The sequence below is a fragment of the Harpegnathos saltator genome, unplaced genomic scaffold (assembly GCF_003227715.2).
Source record: "Harpegnathos saltator strain DR-91 unplaced genomic scaffold, Hsal_v8.6 scaffold505, whole genome shotgun sequence".
NCBI classification, from domain to species: domain Eukaryota; kingdom Metazoa; phylum Arthropoda; class Insecta; order Hymenoptera; family Formicidae; genus Harpegnathos; species Harpegnathos saltator.
The window spans coordinates 127,414-146,915 of NW_020230322.1; the positions used below are offsets into that span (position 1 = coordinate 127,414).

The following is a 19,502-nucleotide window of genomic DNA, read 5'->3' on the forward strand; positions in this document are numbered from 1 at the left end:
TGATAGGTTTTTACTTCTTTACACTACATTTCTAACGCTTTGATCTAATAACCGGATAATACGTAAAGTTTAGCGAGATGTCGGATGAAAGAAACAAGGTGGAGAATTACGACGCGATATGCCTTGTCTTCCATCCGAGATCCCTGAGAGCGAAGCTGGGCCGTGCTGCTGATGCCAAACAGTTATGAGATTCGTAGAATCACCAAGCTTATACTGCAGAGTTATAAAGTTAACGATTAGAAAAGTTGTTAACGGTTATAACACAACTTTCACACACTTAGTGCTTATTTTTATTGTTAAGAAGCAAGAGATGGGGAAGTTGCATAGTCTGTTCGCTATGATAAAAATAATTTAGAATAATAGTAAGAAATAATAACCAAGCCCTCGCGCAATCGGGCTGTTATTCTTGAGACTACGTAAGCAATGATAAAGCATACGCGCGCTGTAGAAAACGACGTGCCAAATTAACATAAAACAGAAGTGCCGAAAAGAAAGAAAACAGAAAAGAGTAACACAATTCATATGTTGAGTCTAGCACATAAAATGTGTCACCCAAAATCGATATATCAAATTAACATACGCCGGTGTCGGAAATTTAACACAAGGTTTTCCATATACAAAAGAATAGTAAAAGGTATTAAAGCTAATGCATTAACTTAAAATAAAATGTTAGTCACAATTACAGGTCGCCGTTACGAATGTCAACATAATATAATCCTAGTCCATATCGAACGAGGGAGGGGAGAACCGGAAGTTTAGATTGCAAGATGTACCGCTCGATAAGGATAAAAAAAGAAATAAGGAAAAGGGAGGAAAAATAGGAGCTGAGACGTAACAATATATAAAACTTAAAAATATTGAAACAACCAAAAGCTTTAAAGAAAATTTTATAAATTATCAATATACTCATACAGAATAAATGTCCAAAATACATCTTAGAGATATCCCATAGATATTGCAATATGTATAGAGAATGTATTTTGGATATTTGTTCTGTATAGATATACAAACATATGAAACTAAAATATATTTAAACAATCAAAAGTCTTAAAGAAAATGTTATGAACTATCAATACCCATATAAAACAAATGTCTAAAATACATCTGAGGGATATTCTACAGATATTACGATATTTACAGTGTATCGCTGAAATGTATTTTGGATATTTGTTCTATATAGGTGTACATATCGAACTTAAAAGCATGAAATAACCAAAAGCCTTAAAGAAAATGTTACAAGCAAACTATTGAAGTTTTTTACGCAGTTTCATTTTCTTCTTGTTCGTCTTGTTGCCCGCTTTTCCGTAATCGAAGTACTTCATTTTCGAGACTTTTTTTGCGTCTTTTAACCAATTCGCAATATGTAAATCAGCAATTTCTCTGTTATATGTGAATTGAAAGCCTCTATCTATCCTTTCTTGTGCATGTTTCTTCACAATAGCTGCAAAAAAACAAGTATTACATGCTACAAGTATTATATAACTGAATATATTAATACAAATGTCTCGTGTTGTGCAAATATTAAATTTGTACTGAGTATAGAATTTTGTATATTTATGTAATAGAAAAAAAAGTAAAATATATTATTATGAAAATAGCGACAATGTAGGACTTATATATATATAAATCTTACCAATAACAAGAATATAAGATGTTGTGCTTTGAAATTTTTTTTTCATATCTTGCTCCTTCTCTGTTTGTTCCCTTCAAATTGAAGTTAAATGCGACTTTGTTTGTCATAAGTTTGCGCATTATGCAATATATAGAGCCTTTTAAATTTTCCGTGCAATGTTCTATTAACTGTCGAATCTATAACATATAAAATAATAAAATAGAAAAAGGTCGCAGTAATATATAAGTTTTTTAAGCACAAGGAAAAAGAAATATATTTTCTTACCATAATCAATTTTTTCTCCTCCTCCAATATGAAATCTTCCCATATGCAGAAATCTTCCATAGAAATCACCGATAGAGCTGGAATCCCGATAGAATTGTCTAATGTTTCTGCAGAATGGCATGTAGCAATATAAATTTGTGTCACCATTCCTTGTAATTTATCAACACGGTTTCGTAAATCACTTATTGCTGCCATTATAGACTTTTCGCTTAAACCGGCTATTTTGTACAAAACAATTATATTGTTATATAAAAAGATATAAATAGCTTCTTGGTAACAATGCAATATTATTAATGCTATAATGTAAAGAACTGTTTTTATATTGAAAAAAAACTTACAATTTATTATGACATGTGATTTGTTATGAGAGTTTACAGGAAACGTACGTTTGTCTGTAAAAACAGTACAATCATGATAAATATAACATATTTTTCAACAACGGTTACAATACGAGCTTTCCGCAAAATATTTTTTTAATAATTGTTTCTATGTATATTACAGTAATTAAAAATAATCGTACCTTGTATTATTTTATAGAAACTTCGATCGTCACTATTGTCATATTCTCTTACTATGTTGTCTTACCTGTTTGTTTGTAAATCCTTTAGAACGTTACACTTATTTTTCTTTGCAAGATTAGGGTTTATATTTTCATTAATACTTTCATCAATAGATGAATATGTAAGATATATATCATCTGAAATTTGAGATCCCTGTGATTTGAAAAGAGACACATCTAAATGAAAATTAAAAAGCATATGTAAAGTTAAAAACAATTTAGAGCAACATGAAAAAATATTAACATAAATGAAATAGTTAAAAAAGAAAATTATATAACCTAAACAAACAAAATTTGTAAAAAATGCAAACTTACAAGTAACAATACTGAAAAAAAGAAAATTAACATGTAAAGTCAGAATGACTACTGTTTTAATATGTTTAACAAGTACATAAGCATCTTACTTTGTACTTGATTTGTATAATTATTGTTGCAAGTATCATCAGGATGTGAAAATATATGATGTCTTTTCCTTATTTGCTGAAATGTCAAAGAAAATTAAGAAAATAGAAAAACAAAAAGTTTTATATACTACATGTAATATATGTAATATATGTAATAAATGAAAATAAAATTAAGTATATAATATATATATATATATATATATATATATATATAATATAATATAATATATAATATAATATATAATATAATAAAAGAATTAACCATTTATCTTTAAGCCTTTTACAATTGGTGCTTGTAACTCAATATCACTGTCTGAATCAGAAGAATATATAGTACGTTTTCTTCGATTCATTGATGTTACAGTCAAAGGAGGACTGTATCTTCTAGTTACAATTCGTTGGCGCTTAATGTTTCTATCCTTGTCAGACTGTGACAGATCCGAGATATTTAAAGCTTTTTCCACTTCTTCTTTAGCTTGTCTTATAGATTCTAACATGCAATTAGGACATGAAGCAGAAAAACATGATAGCTCAGATAGATTAGAAAAGATAGAAATAAATGAATATTAGTGTTGCAAATGAATTTGACATATTAAAAGACATGTCTCTTATGTATTATAAAAAAAAAATAATAAAAGGAGAAAGCAAAAGCCAACACATTACTTATAAAAATAATAGCACACAACTCTGATATATACACAAAATATAATACTTACTACAAAACTTCAAAATTTTAACATTTTCATATGTAATCCAATTCACAATTGGTTTCTTTCTTTTTTCTAAATGGTCGCTTAGTTTTAATTCGTGTGGAAGCCATTTGCATAGAGCTGCAAATGTAACTTGTTTGCCATCTTTTGCAGACACTTTTATAGTTATATCCTCCAGCCATGTACATGCTGGCACTACATAAACAGTTGACTCCAATTCATTTTCTATAGGTAATTCAAGTACAGCATACTGCAATAAAATAGAATTATTCTTCTCTTCTCTCTCTCTCTCTCTCTCTCTCTCTCTCTCTCTCTCTCTCTCTCTCTCTCTCTCTCTCTCTCTCTCTCTCTCTCTCTCTCTCTCTCTCTCTCTCTCTCTCTCTCTCTCTCTCTCTCTCTTTCTCTCAAGCTAAGTTTCTCTTGGACACTTTTGTACTGAAAACATTATCCGATCTTGCTTTACCCAGAGAAAATAATCATGTGGATTCGACGTGATATTCTGATTGAGTATATGTAAAAAACAATAAAAACAAAATGACTATCAGCATAAAAACATTCAGGATGAACTTAACCTAATTATTCCTCTTTATCAACTTACCGGCTTATCCGCATATATTTGCATACTCATAGATATAAACGAATACGATATGAAAATGATAGAAATAAATACTATTGCTAATAGTAACAATTGAAATGAAAAGCAAAATTCCGTAGCTCAGCAATACTTCCAACAGATTTTATACGTGATTTAGGCCCAGTTCCACAACTTGCTTTAAACTCCGTTTAAAGCAAGTTGTGGAACTGTTAAGTCGGCTTGCTTTCCACAACTTGCTTTAAACTCTGTTTAAAGCAAGTTGTGGAAAGCAAGCCGACTTAAAAGAAAACTAAAGTACCTCTAACAGAAGATTCTCGATAGAATTCGATATATCGATTTTCTATCACTGCATTGCTGTCGATAACAATAACAAAATGTATCATAGTACTGCGAAGAGATTGCAACAATAATACAGTAATACTTTTGTTTTTATTAATTATTTGCTTATTAGTCAATTTCTATTCTAAATAAAGCATGTAAACTGCATTGTCATCTCAGGCTGAGTTTTGATATTCACTCTCAGTTTCAAAATATTATAAAATATTATAAATGATTGGCAGAAAATTTGAAGAAAAATCTAATCTCTTTTCGTATCCATTTTCATCAAGTCTTATAAACATATGTATAGTTAGCACTCTTGGACTTTTACACAGGTGCTTAGATGATATTAAAAGGAAAATTGTATTATTACCCTTCCCTGAAAAAAATGCGGAAGATAATACAATTATATCAAAAAGCGTCTGTTTTCCATTGCCCCATTCTGAAATATTGTTTTAGCACAATAACTTACTATTGTTTTAGCATAGTATCGAATTGAATGTGTGCGTATAAAGAAAACTATGTAACATATATATCAAATATAATAAATATAAAATTATTTTAATATTGTTTTATTCTATAATTATTATAATCTATGTCACTGTTTCTTTCTTCTATAGAATAATATTGTTTTTTACAATACAAAATTATCTTATCTGTAATATATATGGAGATCCAAATATTCGTAGATTTTATTACCTCTCAAAAGTGACATTGCGATTAACAATATGCCTTGATTGATTAATCTTATACAGGGTTTTTAAAGTTCCAGAGCAATCACATACTTATAGATTATATCATTCTGGACAAAAAAGTCTCATACATATTAGAAGTAACTATGCAAAGTTTTCAGTTATTAATAAAATAAAAACTTATTATCTGGGTCACACTTCTCATCGTTGACTGAATGAGGCTATACAATTTAGACTATATCTCTACATACTATATTTATTACATATTACATTTATAAAATCGTTTCCTTTAATAAATAACTCCAACTTCTGCGTTTACTTACAAAAATAGAACATCTTTCTTTATTTCGACGTATGTTTTCGCAGGAATATTTCGAAATATCCACGTAGAATCTATATTGATATTTCGAGGATGAAATGCTTCGATTTATCAATAACAAAAGAACGTTACATCCACGTCGATATTTTATGGATAAATGTCCATCCACATAGTCCACGTAAATTACGTGGATTCGATGTGGATATATCGTTGATGTCTTTGTGGGGTAATCTGCTGGTAGGTCTATGGATTAACAAATCTTGTTCGTGTTTTGTGGATTTATATTTATCAAAGTTACACACGTTATAAAAGGTGAGACCATATCGAACCAACCTGAGAACAGAAGGGAAACAGCGAAAACTATAAAAAACCGAAACATGCGCGCCACTTCGCCTAAAACTATAACCTTAAACTAATAGACTACATAGACTCGCAACTCTTAAAAACTAATTCTTCATACCAATATACAGGGTGTTTGATAGCTGATCATGCAGACGAAAGTTGGAGATATATTGGGTGTAGCCGAGAAGAAAAGTCATGTACCATAATGTCAAATTGGCAATAGTTACCGAGTTATTAATTAAATCACGTGAGCCAACGAGAGCGTAGAGAACGGAGGGCGGCCTCAATAAGCACGTAGACATTTGATACAGGCGGAGTCAGTGAGTGGTGGTAGACAAGCGCGCGCGGCGAGGGGCAACGTAAACGACAATAGGAGCGAGCGAGCGAGCGCAAGCGACAAGAGGCGAGTGAGCGCGACGAAGAGCGAGCGAGCGCGAACGACGAGGAGCGAGCGAGCTATAAGGAAAAAGCTATAAAGAAAAGCTCGCTCGCTCCTCGTCGCGCGCAATCGCCTCTTGTCGCTTACGTTGCCCCTCGCCGCGCGCGCTTGCCTACCGTCATTGACTCCGCCTGTATCAAATGTCTACGTGCTTACTGCGGCCGCCTTCCGCTCTCTACGCGCTCGTTGGCTCACATGTTTTAATTAATAACTCGATAACTATTGCCAATTTGACATTATGGTACATGACTTTTCTTCTCGGCTACACCCAATCTATCTCCAACTTTCATCTGCATGATCAGCTATCAAACACCCTGTATAACCTCAATATAATTAGAGTATAATTCAGTTATATTCCACACAGCACACTTTATCTCAGGGACATCCGACAGACATCATTTTGGGATACTGCAATATCTTGAGGATATACAAATGTCCGCTGTTTTAGATCCTACAGATATCTTACGGATATCCTTTTTAGTAACTTTAGTTCCTTTTCAGAAATTTTTAGTCTCCAAAAATTATTACTAAGAAAGATATCCGTAGGATATCTGTGGGATCTAAAACAACGGACATTTGCATATCCCTAGGATATTGTTGTAGAACGTTTTTAGGATAACGTGTGTTGTGTAGGATGTTACTCCTATGTTATATAAAAGTTATATTCTGTATTTGCTGAGTATGCTCTTTCTGCATCCCTTTATAGATTTTATTGCGCATCAACCCTAACCAAACCAAACCTAATAAAGCACAGGAAATTTTGAAATTTCCTTATTGTCATACGTATCATATTTTTCGCACTATTTATCTTCGGGTTACTGCAACGCATTCTCAAAACGCTACCCCTGGAATATTTTCACAGTCCTATGACCATTTCTGGACATAAAATTTAGACTTCTGATGCAACTCTTTGAATCCTACCTTCCAATCCGAGCTAACGATTTGAGGTAAACCATAAAGCTTCTTCAATTCCGAACACACTCGCGACTTGCACAGATTGAAATCCTCTCTCGGTTTTATCGCAAACATCTCTGTAGTACAGTATACTCTGTAGTATTTTCTGTAACAACTTAGTTTAGTGAGTAAACTTCTCTCATAAGTACAAGTATACCAGCCACTCATTGATAACCTTCTATTTCCATTATGTCGCCAATCTCGCGTAACGTAACATAGCGCGTATGTGAACAATACGGCAATAAGCGGGTTTTCATTAAAAATCGAAATTTTAATTTTGAATGTCTGCCATCTTGTCCCAAATCAATACTTCGGAAAACTGTTCATTCAAAGACTAGATTATTTAATATATTAAATAAATCTTTCTGAATATTTTATTTCAGATGATCTGAATCCGAGTAGCAGTAGTCACCGCAAAACAATATTTCTAAAAGTACCTGCAAGAAAACGGTCATATCTTTTTTATTTATTAATATTTTTTATTATAATAATTATGTAAAATTCATAAAAAATATATTCTTTCAAGTATACAAACGTTTTTTTAAAGTATTATAAGTTTTGAAAAGATTCCTAAATATCATATTTTTTGACTTCCTGTGAATATGATCCCTTAAATGATAATATATCAGCAGAAGTTTTTGTAATGAGTTGGCGGCTTTTTTTGTCAAATTCGTCTATTTTTTTCTTCTTGTTTTCCTCCTCTTCTTCGTCTACATTCTCCAATAACTAATTTTACGTATTATTCCTCTTCCGTTTCGTTATCATCTCTCGTTATTAACTCCATAATATACATGTAAAAGCTGTGCATTCTTATGCCTTGTATATTAGTATATTTATTTTTATTGTGATAAGTCTTGCTTTAATATTGTTACTACGCAAATAACAGTTTATATATTCCAAGTTAAAGTAATGTCGAAATACATATTTTTTTATATTTGTACTCAATGTAATTGCTCCCTCTATTTTCTCTATTACATTAATGGCATATAACATTCATATACCTCATATCAAAATATGTTTTGAAATGCATAATTATCCCTAATAGACAGACATGTTAGCAATAGCATACGTTCAATATGTATTTTATAGTATCATTGAAGTGACATAACATGTTTAATATGTGCATGCTGTAAGAAATATGTAGGGTGCCCCATTTTAAAACCCCAGGCAAATATCTCGAAAAATATGGAAGGTACGGAAAAATATTTCAGACAAAAGTTGCATGGTTTTAAGGGGAACATAAAACAACTATATAAATTTGTTTACATATATTCTTGAGATCAAATAGAATAAAAAAGTCTAGTGCTATTCTTTCTTCCGACAACTAGTTAGCGAGATATCGTAAGTTAAATATTGAAAAAGTTGCCAAGTTTTCCTTAAGGGGTAAGGCCACTCCAGGTCCCAGAAAAGAAGGCTAATTTCGGGAATTTTTTTCAAGAGTATAATAAAAGCACTGGAAAAATCAGTTAAGGTATTTTATTAAACACACATTTAAGTGTAAGAAAAAATTTTTCTTATTTGTTTTTATTTTAAAATGGCGGCTTCAGAACCCAAGATTGCAGGACACCTTTTATGCGAGGTCTTAAACGGGCGAAACGATTACTCCCGCAGATTTTAACCTAGAACAAAAAACCAAAAATTTTTAAGTAATATATGCCAAAAGCTACTGGATAGCGTACGGAAATTTGAAAATACCGTTTTCTTGAAAAATGGTGCACATTTTTAAAGAAAGTTCATTTTTCACCCAAAAATTTCACCGAAAAATTGTTTATAAAAAAGAAAGTTTATAACTTATTGCAAAATCCGTACTCTATCCACTAGATAATGTATCTGAAAAGTCACCCTCAAAAGTTCAAGAGAATCGATAAAGATTTGTAGGAGTTATCATTTCACCCAATTGCATTTTTTAGAAAAATGCATTTTTTAGAAAAACGCGTTCAAAGTTTTGAATAACATTCTACAGCAGAAAATTTTATTATACCTTTAATCTGCAATGCCTGCATCATATAATTGGCCTTCCAAATTGATATTTTCCTCTTCTTCATCATTCCTGCCTGATTTTAAAGCAAGCCGAGATGTTCTTGCAGCTTCAGTCAACGATCGGTCGGATAACTCGATGCGGCGGTCGTCCGCCTCAACAGCAGAAGTTATAACAATTCAGCCCTATGGTCATGCCTAAAACCGCCATAATTTGCATGATACTTATTCCATCGTTGAAGATGCACACAGCAAGATTTCCTGCAAAATCAAGGACAGTTTTCCCACTTGATATTTATTTTGGGGCTATTGACCAAACCGTAGCGTTGAAGCTTTCATTACTGTTCTGTGTGAAGCCACCTAAACACCGTGTAAGAAGGTCGTCGCTGTTCAACTCTTCGTAGATGGGCTTCATGGCGTTAAAAACTGTTTGTGGAAGAGCTTGCTTGTGTGAATAAGTATTTAAAGTATTGGTGGCTTTTGCCTTTTGCCACGAACACCACGAACTTTCACCGGACGGGCACTTGTCGTGTTGTGGCTTTTCATTTGTCGACAGCTTGAGGTACAACGTTGCCCAAATTTCATTTCTCATCTTTTCTATTGAATTTTGATTCCTGCGGATGGCCAAGCCGTAGTACATTGAAAGCTCATCAATGAGCTTGCCTGTCAATTTTCCTTTCCCGCAAGACCTTTTACTTCTTTGTACAAATTTCTTAGCCGAGTTTTCATTCTTTTCTGAACGTGATCGACGCATTCCTTCTTTTGTATTGTGAAATTCTCATAAGGCTCAGCATTTAAAATACCTTTAAATATCTTAGAGCCACCATCACCTATATATCTGCCGTATTTCACTTCATATAAACTTTCAGAACGCTGAAACATTTCGACAACTGCGTCGACCTCCATTTTACCCGCCGACCCCTCGTGGTTTATTTGGCATTGGTTTACATGTGTTTCCAATCACTCAGCATATTCTGCAGTATCAGATTTTTTTTACAATATTCGCAAGCCTTGCAATATTTAGATTTGATTATTATATCAATCACTTTTCCAGTACTCCATCCTATTAATGTCACCAAACCAAATAATGATGAAAATCCACGTTTCCTTCAAGAACCATCACCTGACACTACCAATTCACTTTCAGCACATTCTTTTTTTCTATTTCTGCTGCTTTTGCCATGCTAACCTTACAAATAGTTTCTGTTGCATCATGAATAGTTTTAATAAGTTTATCATAGAATGAATGAAAAATTGGCTGAGGTAGTTCCATGAACGTACAGAACTTTTTGATTCCATGTAAACCAATTCCTAATAATCGCATGACAAGAACTATTCTCCGATTGATTTCATATGCTCGGTTAATATATGGACTATTGGAAATTTCAGTTTTCTCACAGTTGGTACAAGAAATAACTATCTTGAAACCAAGTCTACGTTTGCCACTTTCAGTAAATGTGACGTTCGATTTGCACACTTTGCACTTAACAACTTGTGAAATAGCAGAAAACACAGCCACAAAATTCATCAAACGATAGCCGAACGATGCATCTACTTCAACTTGACGAGCATCTTCAGACAGCCTAAGCTTCTTAGTGGACGTGCCGACGCTCTCGGGATCCGGCGACTCCATTTCAAATCTGTTTAACGGTCGATGACGTGACTTGCTTGGTTTATTTGCAAAACTCGCTCCTCCCTTTGTACCTTTACGGTCACGATATTTTGATATTTCACTCATTTTGTGTCAATCACCAATCTAAGTAATAACAAACGAAAGCTAATAGAATGCAACAAGCAAGTGTGCGCTTGGCGTCCTTCTAACGGCCAGACTGAGTGTACACTAACACTTTGCTGTATTTACTTTTACTATTACGACATGTGCAAGCTATTATACGAACCTTATACTACTATCCTACTTTCTAGAACCCCGAAAATAAGTGATTCTCAACAGGTAAGAGGATTACAAAGGTCTAAATTCAAGCACGCTGTATCGATCCAAAAGCGCTTAGAGCGCGCAGCGGGGTGCCTTGGCAAAACCTTCGAAAACGACCTCTTTGAGATTTCTCCGGGCTATGAAACATTTTTTTTTCTTATTTTTAAGGCTTCAAGGCAACATATTAACAAAAAAAAATTAATTTTTTGAAAATTCTGGAGTGGCCTTACCCCTTAAATATTTCAAAGTATATTAAGTAAATAAAAAAATGTTTCAGACAAAAATTATTCAAATTAATTGATAAAAGAGATGCTGTAATAAGAAATTAGGATTTCTATTTAAGAAAAGTAATGATTATTTGTAAGTATGAATATCTCGAAAATGGCGCCATCTGTAAACAAATTGATATAGTTCTTTTATGTCCTCTTTGAAATCATACAACTTTTGTCTAAAATATTTTTCCGTCTCTTCCATATTTTTCGAGATATTTGCTTGAGGGATTTAAAATGGGACACCCTGTATATTTATCATTTCATACTTTGCAGTAAAATATCAGTTTGTTTGTATTGCTGATTAATTGTATCCTGTTGTCGACATAATTATGGTATGTGCCGCAATTTTCATGACATCAGATTGCTTTTTTTATATGCTGCTACAATATTTCTTGTATGAAGACGCATCTTTATGTATTTATATTACTATTTTAATTCTTGAATTCAGTCTTTATCCAGACAATCTGTCGAAATTTGTCTATCTGGGCACTATAGATTGTGCATTTCAGGCGAGAAAACAGATGTAATCAATAACATCCTTATAAATCTTAAACAAAGATTCAGTTATTACAAACAATATATTTTGCATGATATTGAGATCTATGACCAAATCTATAAGCTAAATATCCACCAAGAACCTTCTTTTAACCAGTTTGCATAATATATAATTCCAATAAAAACATGCTTTAAAAACTATAACTAAAAGGTGTCCCAAAATTCACGCAAGAAGTAATTTTGATAGAAAACACAGGTTTATAATTAAAAACTGTAAATTTTTTATTGATTCATAAAGTATACAGTATAGGGTTATATATGGAATAGCATATCGGGTAAACGAGTTCATTGAATGGATTATGGAACTACAAGTGGATGCTGATTTTTCGAACAAAATCATCTTCAGCGATGAGGCACATTTTTATCTTGATGGCTTGGTTAATTGACAAAATGTTGCATTTTGGGTTTAGAAAATCCACAAGTGAAAATCCACGAGTTGAGAAACAAATGCATCCACAACGTGTCACTGTTTGGTGCGGATTTTGGGCTGGAGGCATCATCGGACCATTCTTCTTCGAAAATGCGGCTGGTCAGGCAATAACAGTTAATGGTGCTCGCTATCGCGACATGATAAACCAGTTTTTTGTGCCTAAATTGCAAGATATGGATGTGGACCACATGTGGTTTCAACAAGACGGTGCCACATGCCAGTGTCCGAGAAACAATTCAATTACTGTATAAGTCATTTCCTGGTCGTGTAATTTCCCATTTTGGTAGTCAGATTTGGCCGCCCAGATCATGCGATTTAACGCCGTTGGACTTTTTTTGGGGGGTTTTTTGAAGTCTAAGGTTTATGCCAATAAGCCCACGACCACCCACGCCTTGAAGGAGGAAATTGAGCTTTGTATCAACGAAATTTAGCCACATTTATGCAAAACGGTCATGGAAAATTTCAACAAAAGAGTGCATATGTGCCAGCAAAGCCGTGGAAGCCATTTACCCGATATGCTATTCCATATACAACCCTATACTGTATACTTTGTGAATCAATAAAAATTTACAATTTTTAATTATAAACCTGTGTTTTCTATCAAAATTACTTCTTGTGTGAATTTTGGGACACCCTTATAATTTTCCTAATAAAACTCGTTTCATTATTCAACTGATGTTGAAGCCTCTGTTTCTTGCATAGGTGGTAAAACGCGTACCGAATAATGGACCTTCTTATTCCTTAGAAAACTGTAAGTATTATCAAAAACAATAGAATCTGAAACAGACAAATTCACCTATTGGGATAGTATCATTCGTAGTATTGATATACAGCATATTGCTCAAACAATATTAGCTTACAGATCGCTGGAACTTCACAATTTAGTATTCCGATTTCTTCTGACTGATGGGATGCGACTCTTCGGATGGGTATAACTTCTGTTTTTGTACCACTTGTATCTTTTCTCAAGATTCCGAATTTTATATCATGACCTTCGCTCCGAAATTCCCAACTGTACGAATAATTATAATTATTTGAAGAAATATCTTGTTACTTAAAAATATTTACCTTAAAATCGAGCCCACTTCGGAAGCGGAAACATCAAATTCAATTTTCCTGCCTTTTCGAATAACGACAGTAGTATAATCTTCATTTAGTTTATCTGCATTACTGATATACATATCTTTTGGTATTTTACCACCTTGGCAAATCTAAAAATAATTTCAGAGATTATTCTGTGATATGAGATAATAAAGTTTTACATATGATATTTTATATTCCAGGAAGAAATACATTAAATATCAAAATCAAAGAAGCACTAAATTTTTGTAAAATGATTATCGATTATAAACTGTTATACTTTTGAGAAGAAATTATATAATGCTTTTCATAGAATTATTTTGAAGAGAGAAAATTCTACCTTGGTTGGTTTTTCTTAAAGATCCTTCTGCACTAGGAAGCGAGAATTAACCTGTTAACGTTCAAACAGACGATTTTTTGGAGACTTTTTCACTTAAAGAATTCATCATATTCTAGTTCTTCAAAAAATTCAAACCAAAGTTTTTCTTACGTAGAGTTTTGTGCTTTTTCAAAATCCGACAACGTTTCTTTCGAAAAATCAATTTCAAAATTGTTATAAACGAATTTTTCGAAAAGAAAACGTAAATTTCTACTGACAGATTCTATTCAATCAACGATAACACATTAAAACTGCTTGAGCTCAACCTTAGGGAGTAAATTTCTTGCGTCCATGGATCCCAAACTTCAAGATCAGTGGCTGAGTTTTTCAAAATTCAACATAGCACCAACCAAAATGGCGCTCTAAAGCTAAAAAATTTGACCGATTTTTTTTCTACGCGAGAAAAAGGAATAGTTGGATTAAAAATGTTTCAGTATCAATCGAATGATATTTTCACATGTTTTCTGGATCGCTGATTACAAATTCGAGATCAGATTTGCAAATTTCAATATGGCGGATCCAAGATGGCGGTATATATCGCTCAAATTTCGAAAAATATGGCTAAAACTCTATACCAGAAGATTATTGAGGGCTGCTCATCCTCAATCGAGAGATATGGAATAGTTCCCAACAAAAGTTGTTGAGAATTGACTCTGACCCGTAAGTTCAATAACATTATTGTGATGTCTATTAGCCGTCGATAATTATTGCCCGATTCTTATCACGAGAAGGTCGACATCTGTGAAAGTCCTCTTTTGTTTATTTTTTTTTTTATTATTTTTTTGATTACTTTTTTATTATTTTTTTGGAGAATTTAGAGATATTTATTTATGAAAATTCATGGAGCTTACTTACGAAAAATCTGAAAACATTTCAAATATTGATAGACTTGATAATCAACACAGAATTTTTGAGTCCTTGAAGAATACTTAGAAGAAGGAAATTGAGGTTGTAGTGAAGGATGTTGTATTGGATATAGCTTCGACATATCTCATAAAAAATAAAACCAACAATTTACTATCGCATAAAATTGAGACTGTCGCAGCCAAAAGAAATTTCCCGAATTTTTCTAATAAGGAACACTACCCAACTCACCGATTCCAATGAAATTTGGCATGCACGTAGAATATTGAAAAATATTGAACATGTGTTTTTTTATATCGGCTGACAACGCATTTTAAGGGTGGAAATCACTCCTTGATCCCTGAATATGAAAGCCCTATTTCAACCCTTTGTACATATTACATGTGATTTCAAACTTGTCTTACATTGAACTAATCAGTAAGGGGTTTTTAGAGTCGCTGATTACGAATCTGAAGATAAAATTACAAAATTCAAGATGACGGACTGAATATGGCGGACCGAAATTGTAAAAAGGTGGCTGATTCGAACCAATTTTGGTATCTGAAGGTTTTTGGGGTCCCTAATTATGAATCTGGAGATAAAATTACAAAATTCAAGATAGCAGAATATGACAGACGGCGGAAGGTGACGCAATATGACAGATTGAAATTGTACCACTGAAGGAGAATATTGCCTCAGACAATTACATTTACTAAATTTAACAATGAATCGGTATTCAAAATTAACCTGTCGCGTTAGTTTTTTTCAGATTAGGAAGTTGGTCTTCCAAAAAATTATTATCCGTCAGTATTCGAACGGAATATATAATTATATTCTGACATATCTTGAAAAGATATAGATAAGATATAGATATGGATATCATGATATCTTATGCCTTATATTTATTCATTTATTTATATTCTATTTATTTATATATTTATTCATATTCATTCATATTATTTATTTAAATTCTGGACTTAAACAACAAAAAATCTATTAATGTTCAAAACGTTAATTTTAACATCCAGAAAATTTATATAATTAATATCCTTGAAAGTTTACAATAAGCCTTCTTAAAAATCTTGCAAGTAAAACACATTACAATAATAATAATAATAAGGTGCGACAAACGAATTATATTTTAACTTCCAACTTCAGATTCGTAATCAGAGGCCCCAAAAACATCCAGATACCAAAATTGGTTTGAATCAGCCATCTTTTTACAATTTCGATCCGCCATATTGGGTCCGTCATCTTGGATTTTATCTCCAGATTCGTAATCAGCGACTCTAAAAACCCCTTACTGACTAGTTCAAAGGAAGACAAGTTTGACGGAAATCACATGTAATATGTACAAAGAGTTGAAATAGTGTTTTCATGTTCAAGGATCAAGGATTTCTACCCTTAAAATGTGTTGTCTGCCGATATAGAAAAACACGTGTTTAATATTTTTTCAATGTTCTACATGCATGCCAAATTTCATTGGAATCGGTGAGTAACAGTTGGGTAGTGTTACTTATAAGTGTTCTTCAAGAACTCAAAAATTCTGTGTTGATTGTCAAGTCTATCAATGTTCGAAATGTTTTCAAATTTTTCATAAGTAAGCTCCATGAGTTTCCATAAATAAATATCTCTAAATTCTTCAAAAGAAAAATAGTAAAAAGAAATAAAGAAATAAAAAAGATAAAAGAAAATAAAAAAGTAAAAAAGACTCTTACAGATGTCGTGGTAAGAATCGGGCAATGGCGGTATAATTATCGATGGCTAACAGATATCACAATAATGTTATTGAACTTACGGATCAGAGTCAGTTCCCAACAAAAGTTGTTCAGAACTAGTCTATATCTCTCGATTGAGGATGAGCAGCCCTCAATAATCTTCTATAGAGTTTTAGCCATATTTTTCGAAATTTCAGCGATATATACCGCCATTTTAGATCCGCCATATTGAAATTTTCAAATTTTATCTCGGATTTGTAAGCAACGACCCAAAAAATATGTAAAAAGTATCATTCGATTGATACCGAAACATTTTTAATTCAACTATTCCCTTTTGTCGCGTAGAAAAAAATTGGTCGAATTTTTGACATTAGAGCACCATTTTAGTCGGCGCCATGTTGCATTTTGAAAAACTCAGTCATTGTTTTTGAAGTTTGGTGTCCATGGACGCAAGAAATTTACTCCTTAAAGTTAAGCTCAAGCAGTTTCAATGTGATACCGTTGATTGAAAAGAATCTGTCAGTGGAAATTTATGTTTTTTTTCGAAATAACTATTTATAACAATTTTGGAATTGATTTTTCGAAAAAAATGACTTCGAATTCTGAAAAAGCACGAAATTCTGCGTAAGAAACATTGAGTTGGATTTATTGAAGAACAAACATAACGAATTCTTTGAGCGAAAATGTCCCCAAAAAATCGTCCGTTTGGACGTTAACGGGTTAAGAAAAGATTTGAATTTCGAAAATTTTACAGTTCTATACAATGTCTCTATGGAATGTCATACGTTTTTTACAATTTAAATCAGAATAAATTTAAAAATAACTACCTTTGAAATAACTTATTAAAAATAAAATTTGCGGTTTTTTATCACTTCATGGCACTTTTCTCGAAAATATTAGGTTGGGGAAAAAGAAATCCATTAATTTTCGTTTATTTTAAGGCTTTGTTTAACATAGTTAAGATTGTTCGATTTTGGTCAAATAAGCACCGTTTTGTTCTACAATTTGTCACCATTTTAAAGGTAATTTCATGATCCCTCTTTCATAGAAGCCCTGGTCCTTATTTGCAAAAAACCCGACTAAGCGATTTTCACAGTTCTCTCTTGAGGTCAAATTTTACGGAGGTCAATTTCTCAAGGAAGTTTTGCAATGACAGAAACAGATGATAATCGCTTGGTGCCAGGTCCGGATAAGGTGGATGCATCAAAACTTCCCAACCAAGCCCCCGGAGTTTCTGACGAGTCACTATAGACGTATGTGGCCTGGCATTGTCCTGATGAAAAACAATTCCTCTCCTATTAACCAATTATGGCTGCTTCTGGTCGATCGCTTGCTTCAAACTGTCTAATTGTTGACAATAGATGTCCGAATTTAGTGTTTGGCCATATGAAAGCAGCTCATGATGGATGATTCCTTTATAGTCCCACCAAATACTCAACAAAACCTTCCTGGCCGTTAATCCTGGTTTGGTCATCGTTTGAGCCATTTCACTGCGCTTTGACCACGATCGTTTTCGCACAATATTGTCGTATGTAATCCATTTCTCATCCCCAATCACCATCCGTTTCAGAAATGGCTCGATTTCGTTCCGTTTGGTCAAGGCTTCGCAGATTGAAATTCGGTCCATCATGTTTTTTTTGCGTCAGTTCGTGTGGCACCCAAACATCGAGCTTTTTTTTTGAATCCAGCTTTATTCAAATGGTTTAAAACTGTTTTGTGGTCGATCTTCAGCTCCTTGGCGATACTACGACTGCTAACATGCCGGTCTACTTCGATCATTTCCATAATTTTATTGACATTTTCGACGACGGGCTTACCTGTGCGAGATGCATCTTTAACATCAAAATTACCGGAACGGAATCGACGAAACCAAAATTGTGCATGATTGGCTGTGACAGTATTGGGACCATAAACACCATTCACAATTTCAGCCACCTGGTTTGCATTCTCGCCTTTATCGAAGCAAAATTGTAAAATATACCGAATTTTCTCTTTGTTGATGTACATCTTTTACGTGCTATAACTCACAACTTAATCGACAAATCACAAAACCGTTAAAGAATTTTTTTTAGTACGGAATGTCACTTCCAACGAGTATAAATATTAACCTATGTGATTAATACATCACCGTGATATATACCACTAAAGCTATCAAGCGGAAAAATAATGGATTTCTTTCCCCAACCTAATATACTATTAGCATAACCTAAGATATAACTTGTAGGAAAAAAGGCTCATAAAACTTTCTGTGAAAAAATTTTGGTGAGTCTTAAAATGTAGCAGTCCAGTTCAACAGGACAGGAAAATTCTTTCAAGAAAATGCTTCCATTATGAACAAGACATTGTGTCTTGAAGTTTAAATAAAAATTACAAAAAATCTTATATGCAGGATGTCCCATTTTAATGTCCCTCCCTAAATAACTCTTCAATATTGAAGTTTCAAGGAAAATCATTTGAATAAAAGTTGTAGAGATTTAAGTGAGCTACCTTATGATGATCTTGACTTTGACCTTGACCTCTATTTTCAAGGTCATTTGAAGATCAATGTGCGTTTTTTAAATAGGAACTCTTATTTTTTATTGCACTGTTTTTTTCTACTAGTTAATTTGAACAACTTTTATCTAAAACATTTTTTATTTGTCGAATATTTTTTGAGATATTTGAGAAAAACTTGATAACTTTTTCAATATTTAACTTACGATATCTCACTAATTATTTGTCAGAAGAAACAGTAGTACTAAACTTTCTTGCTTTATTTAGTCTCAAGAATATATTGTTACAATAGTGCCCTGATTTTTGTTAATTTGATGATTTTGAAATTTCCAAAAATCAGTAAGTTAACAAAAGTCAGGGCGTTATTGTAACAATATATTCTTGAGACTAAATAAAGTAAGAAAGTCTAGTACCACTTTTTCTTCCGACAAATAGTTAGCGAGATATCGTAAGTTAAATATTTGAAAAAGTTATCAAGTTTTTCTCAAATATCTAAAAAGATATTAGGCAAATAAAAAGATGTTTTAGACAAAAGTTGTTCAAACTAATTGGTAGAAATGCAGTGTAATAAAAAATAAGTATTCCCATTTAAA

General features: G+C 32.8%; 3 protein-coding genes and 1 pseudogene across 3 annotated transcripts in view; all 4 read right to left on the bottom strand.

Annotated features, from left to right (window-relative positions):
* Positions 1-874: 874 nt before the first annotated feature.
* LOC112589427 (uncharacterized) lies at positions 875-2,407 on the bottom strand (annotated as a pseudogene).
* A 465-nt stretch (positions 2,408-2,872) lies between these two features.
* LOC112589428 (uncharacterized) lies at positions 2,873-4,329 on the bottom strand. Its single transcript, XM_025302611.1, has 4 exons — positions 4,169-4,329; positions 3,577-3,820; positions 3,123-3,350; positions 2,873-2,936 (listed from the first exon to the last, which is right to left on the bottom strand). The coding sequence occupies exons 1-4, from the start codon at positions 4,196-4,198 to the stop codon at positions 2,899-2,901; spliced, it is 540 nt and encodes a 179-aa protein (XP_025158396.1). The 5' UTR covers positions 4,199-4,329; the 3' UTR covers positions 2,873-2,898.
* A 3,434-nt stretch (positions 4,330-7,763) lies between these two features.
* LOC112589426 (uncharacterized) lies at positions 7,764-10,952 on the bottom strand. The gene has a single exon (XM_025302609.1). It carries the CDS (start codon positions 9,958-9,960, stop codon positions 9,502-9,504), a length of 459 nt encoding a protein of 152 aa, XP_025158394.1. The 5' UTR covers positions 9,961-10,952; the 3' UTR covers positions 7,764-9,501.
* A 2,037-nt stretch (positions 10,953-12,989) lies between these two features.
* LOC105182985 (SEC14-like protein 2) overlaps positions 12,990-19,502 on the bottom strand; it is a 342,399-nt gene continuing 335,886 nt past the window's right edge. The window contains exons 9-11 of the mRNA XM_025302604.1: positions 13,465-13,607; positions 13,257-13,408; positions 12,990-13,173 (exon numbers count right to left, since the gene is read on the bottom strand). Coding sequence (XP_025158389.1) covers positions 13,061-13,173; positions 13,257-13,408; positions 13,465-13,607 — 408 coding nt within the window. The 3' untranslated portion in view covers positions 12,990-13,060. The remainder of the gene's footprint in view (positions 13,174-13,256; positions 13,409-13,464; positions 13,608-19,502) is intronic.

Bases quoted from the DNA above. Each gene is read 5' to 3' on its own strand.
- LOC112589428 (XM_025302611.1), bottom strand. From the start codon at position 4,198: ATGAGTATGCAAATATATGCGGATAAGCCG. The intron at 3,351-3,576 runs GTAAGTATTATA...ATTGCATGTTAG, and splicing joins TAAAATTTTGAAGTTTTGTA to AATCTATAAGACAAGCTAAA. The intron at 2,937-3,122 runs GTTAATTCTTTT...TTGACATTTCAG, and splicing joins AAAAGGCTTAAAGATAAATG to CAAATAAGGAAAAGACATCA.
- LOC112589426 (XM_025302609.1), bottom strand. From the start codon at position 9,960: ATGCGTCGATCACGTTCAGAAAAGAATGAAAACTCGGCTAAGAAATTT.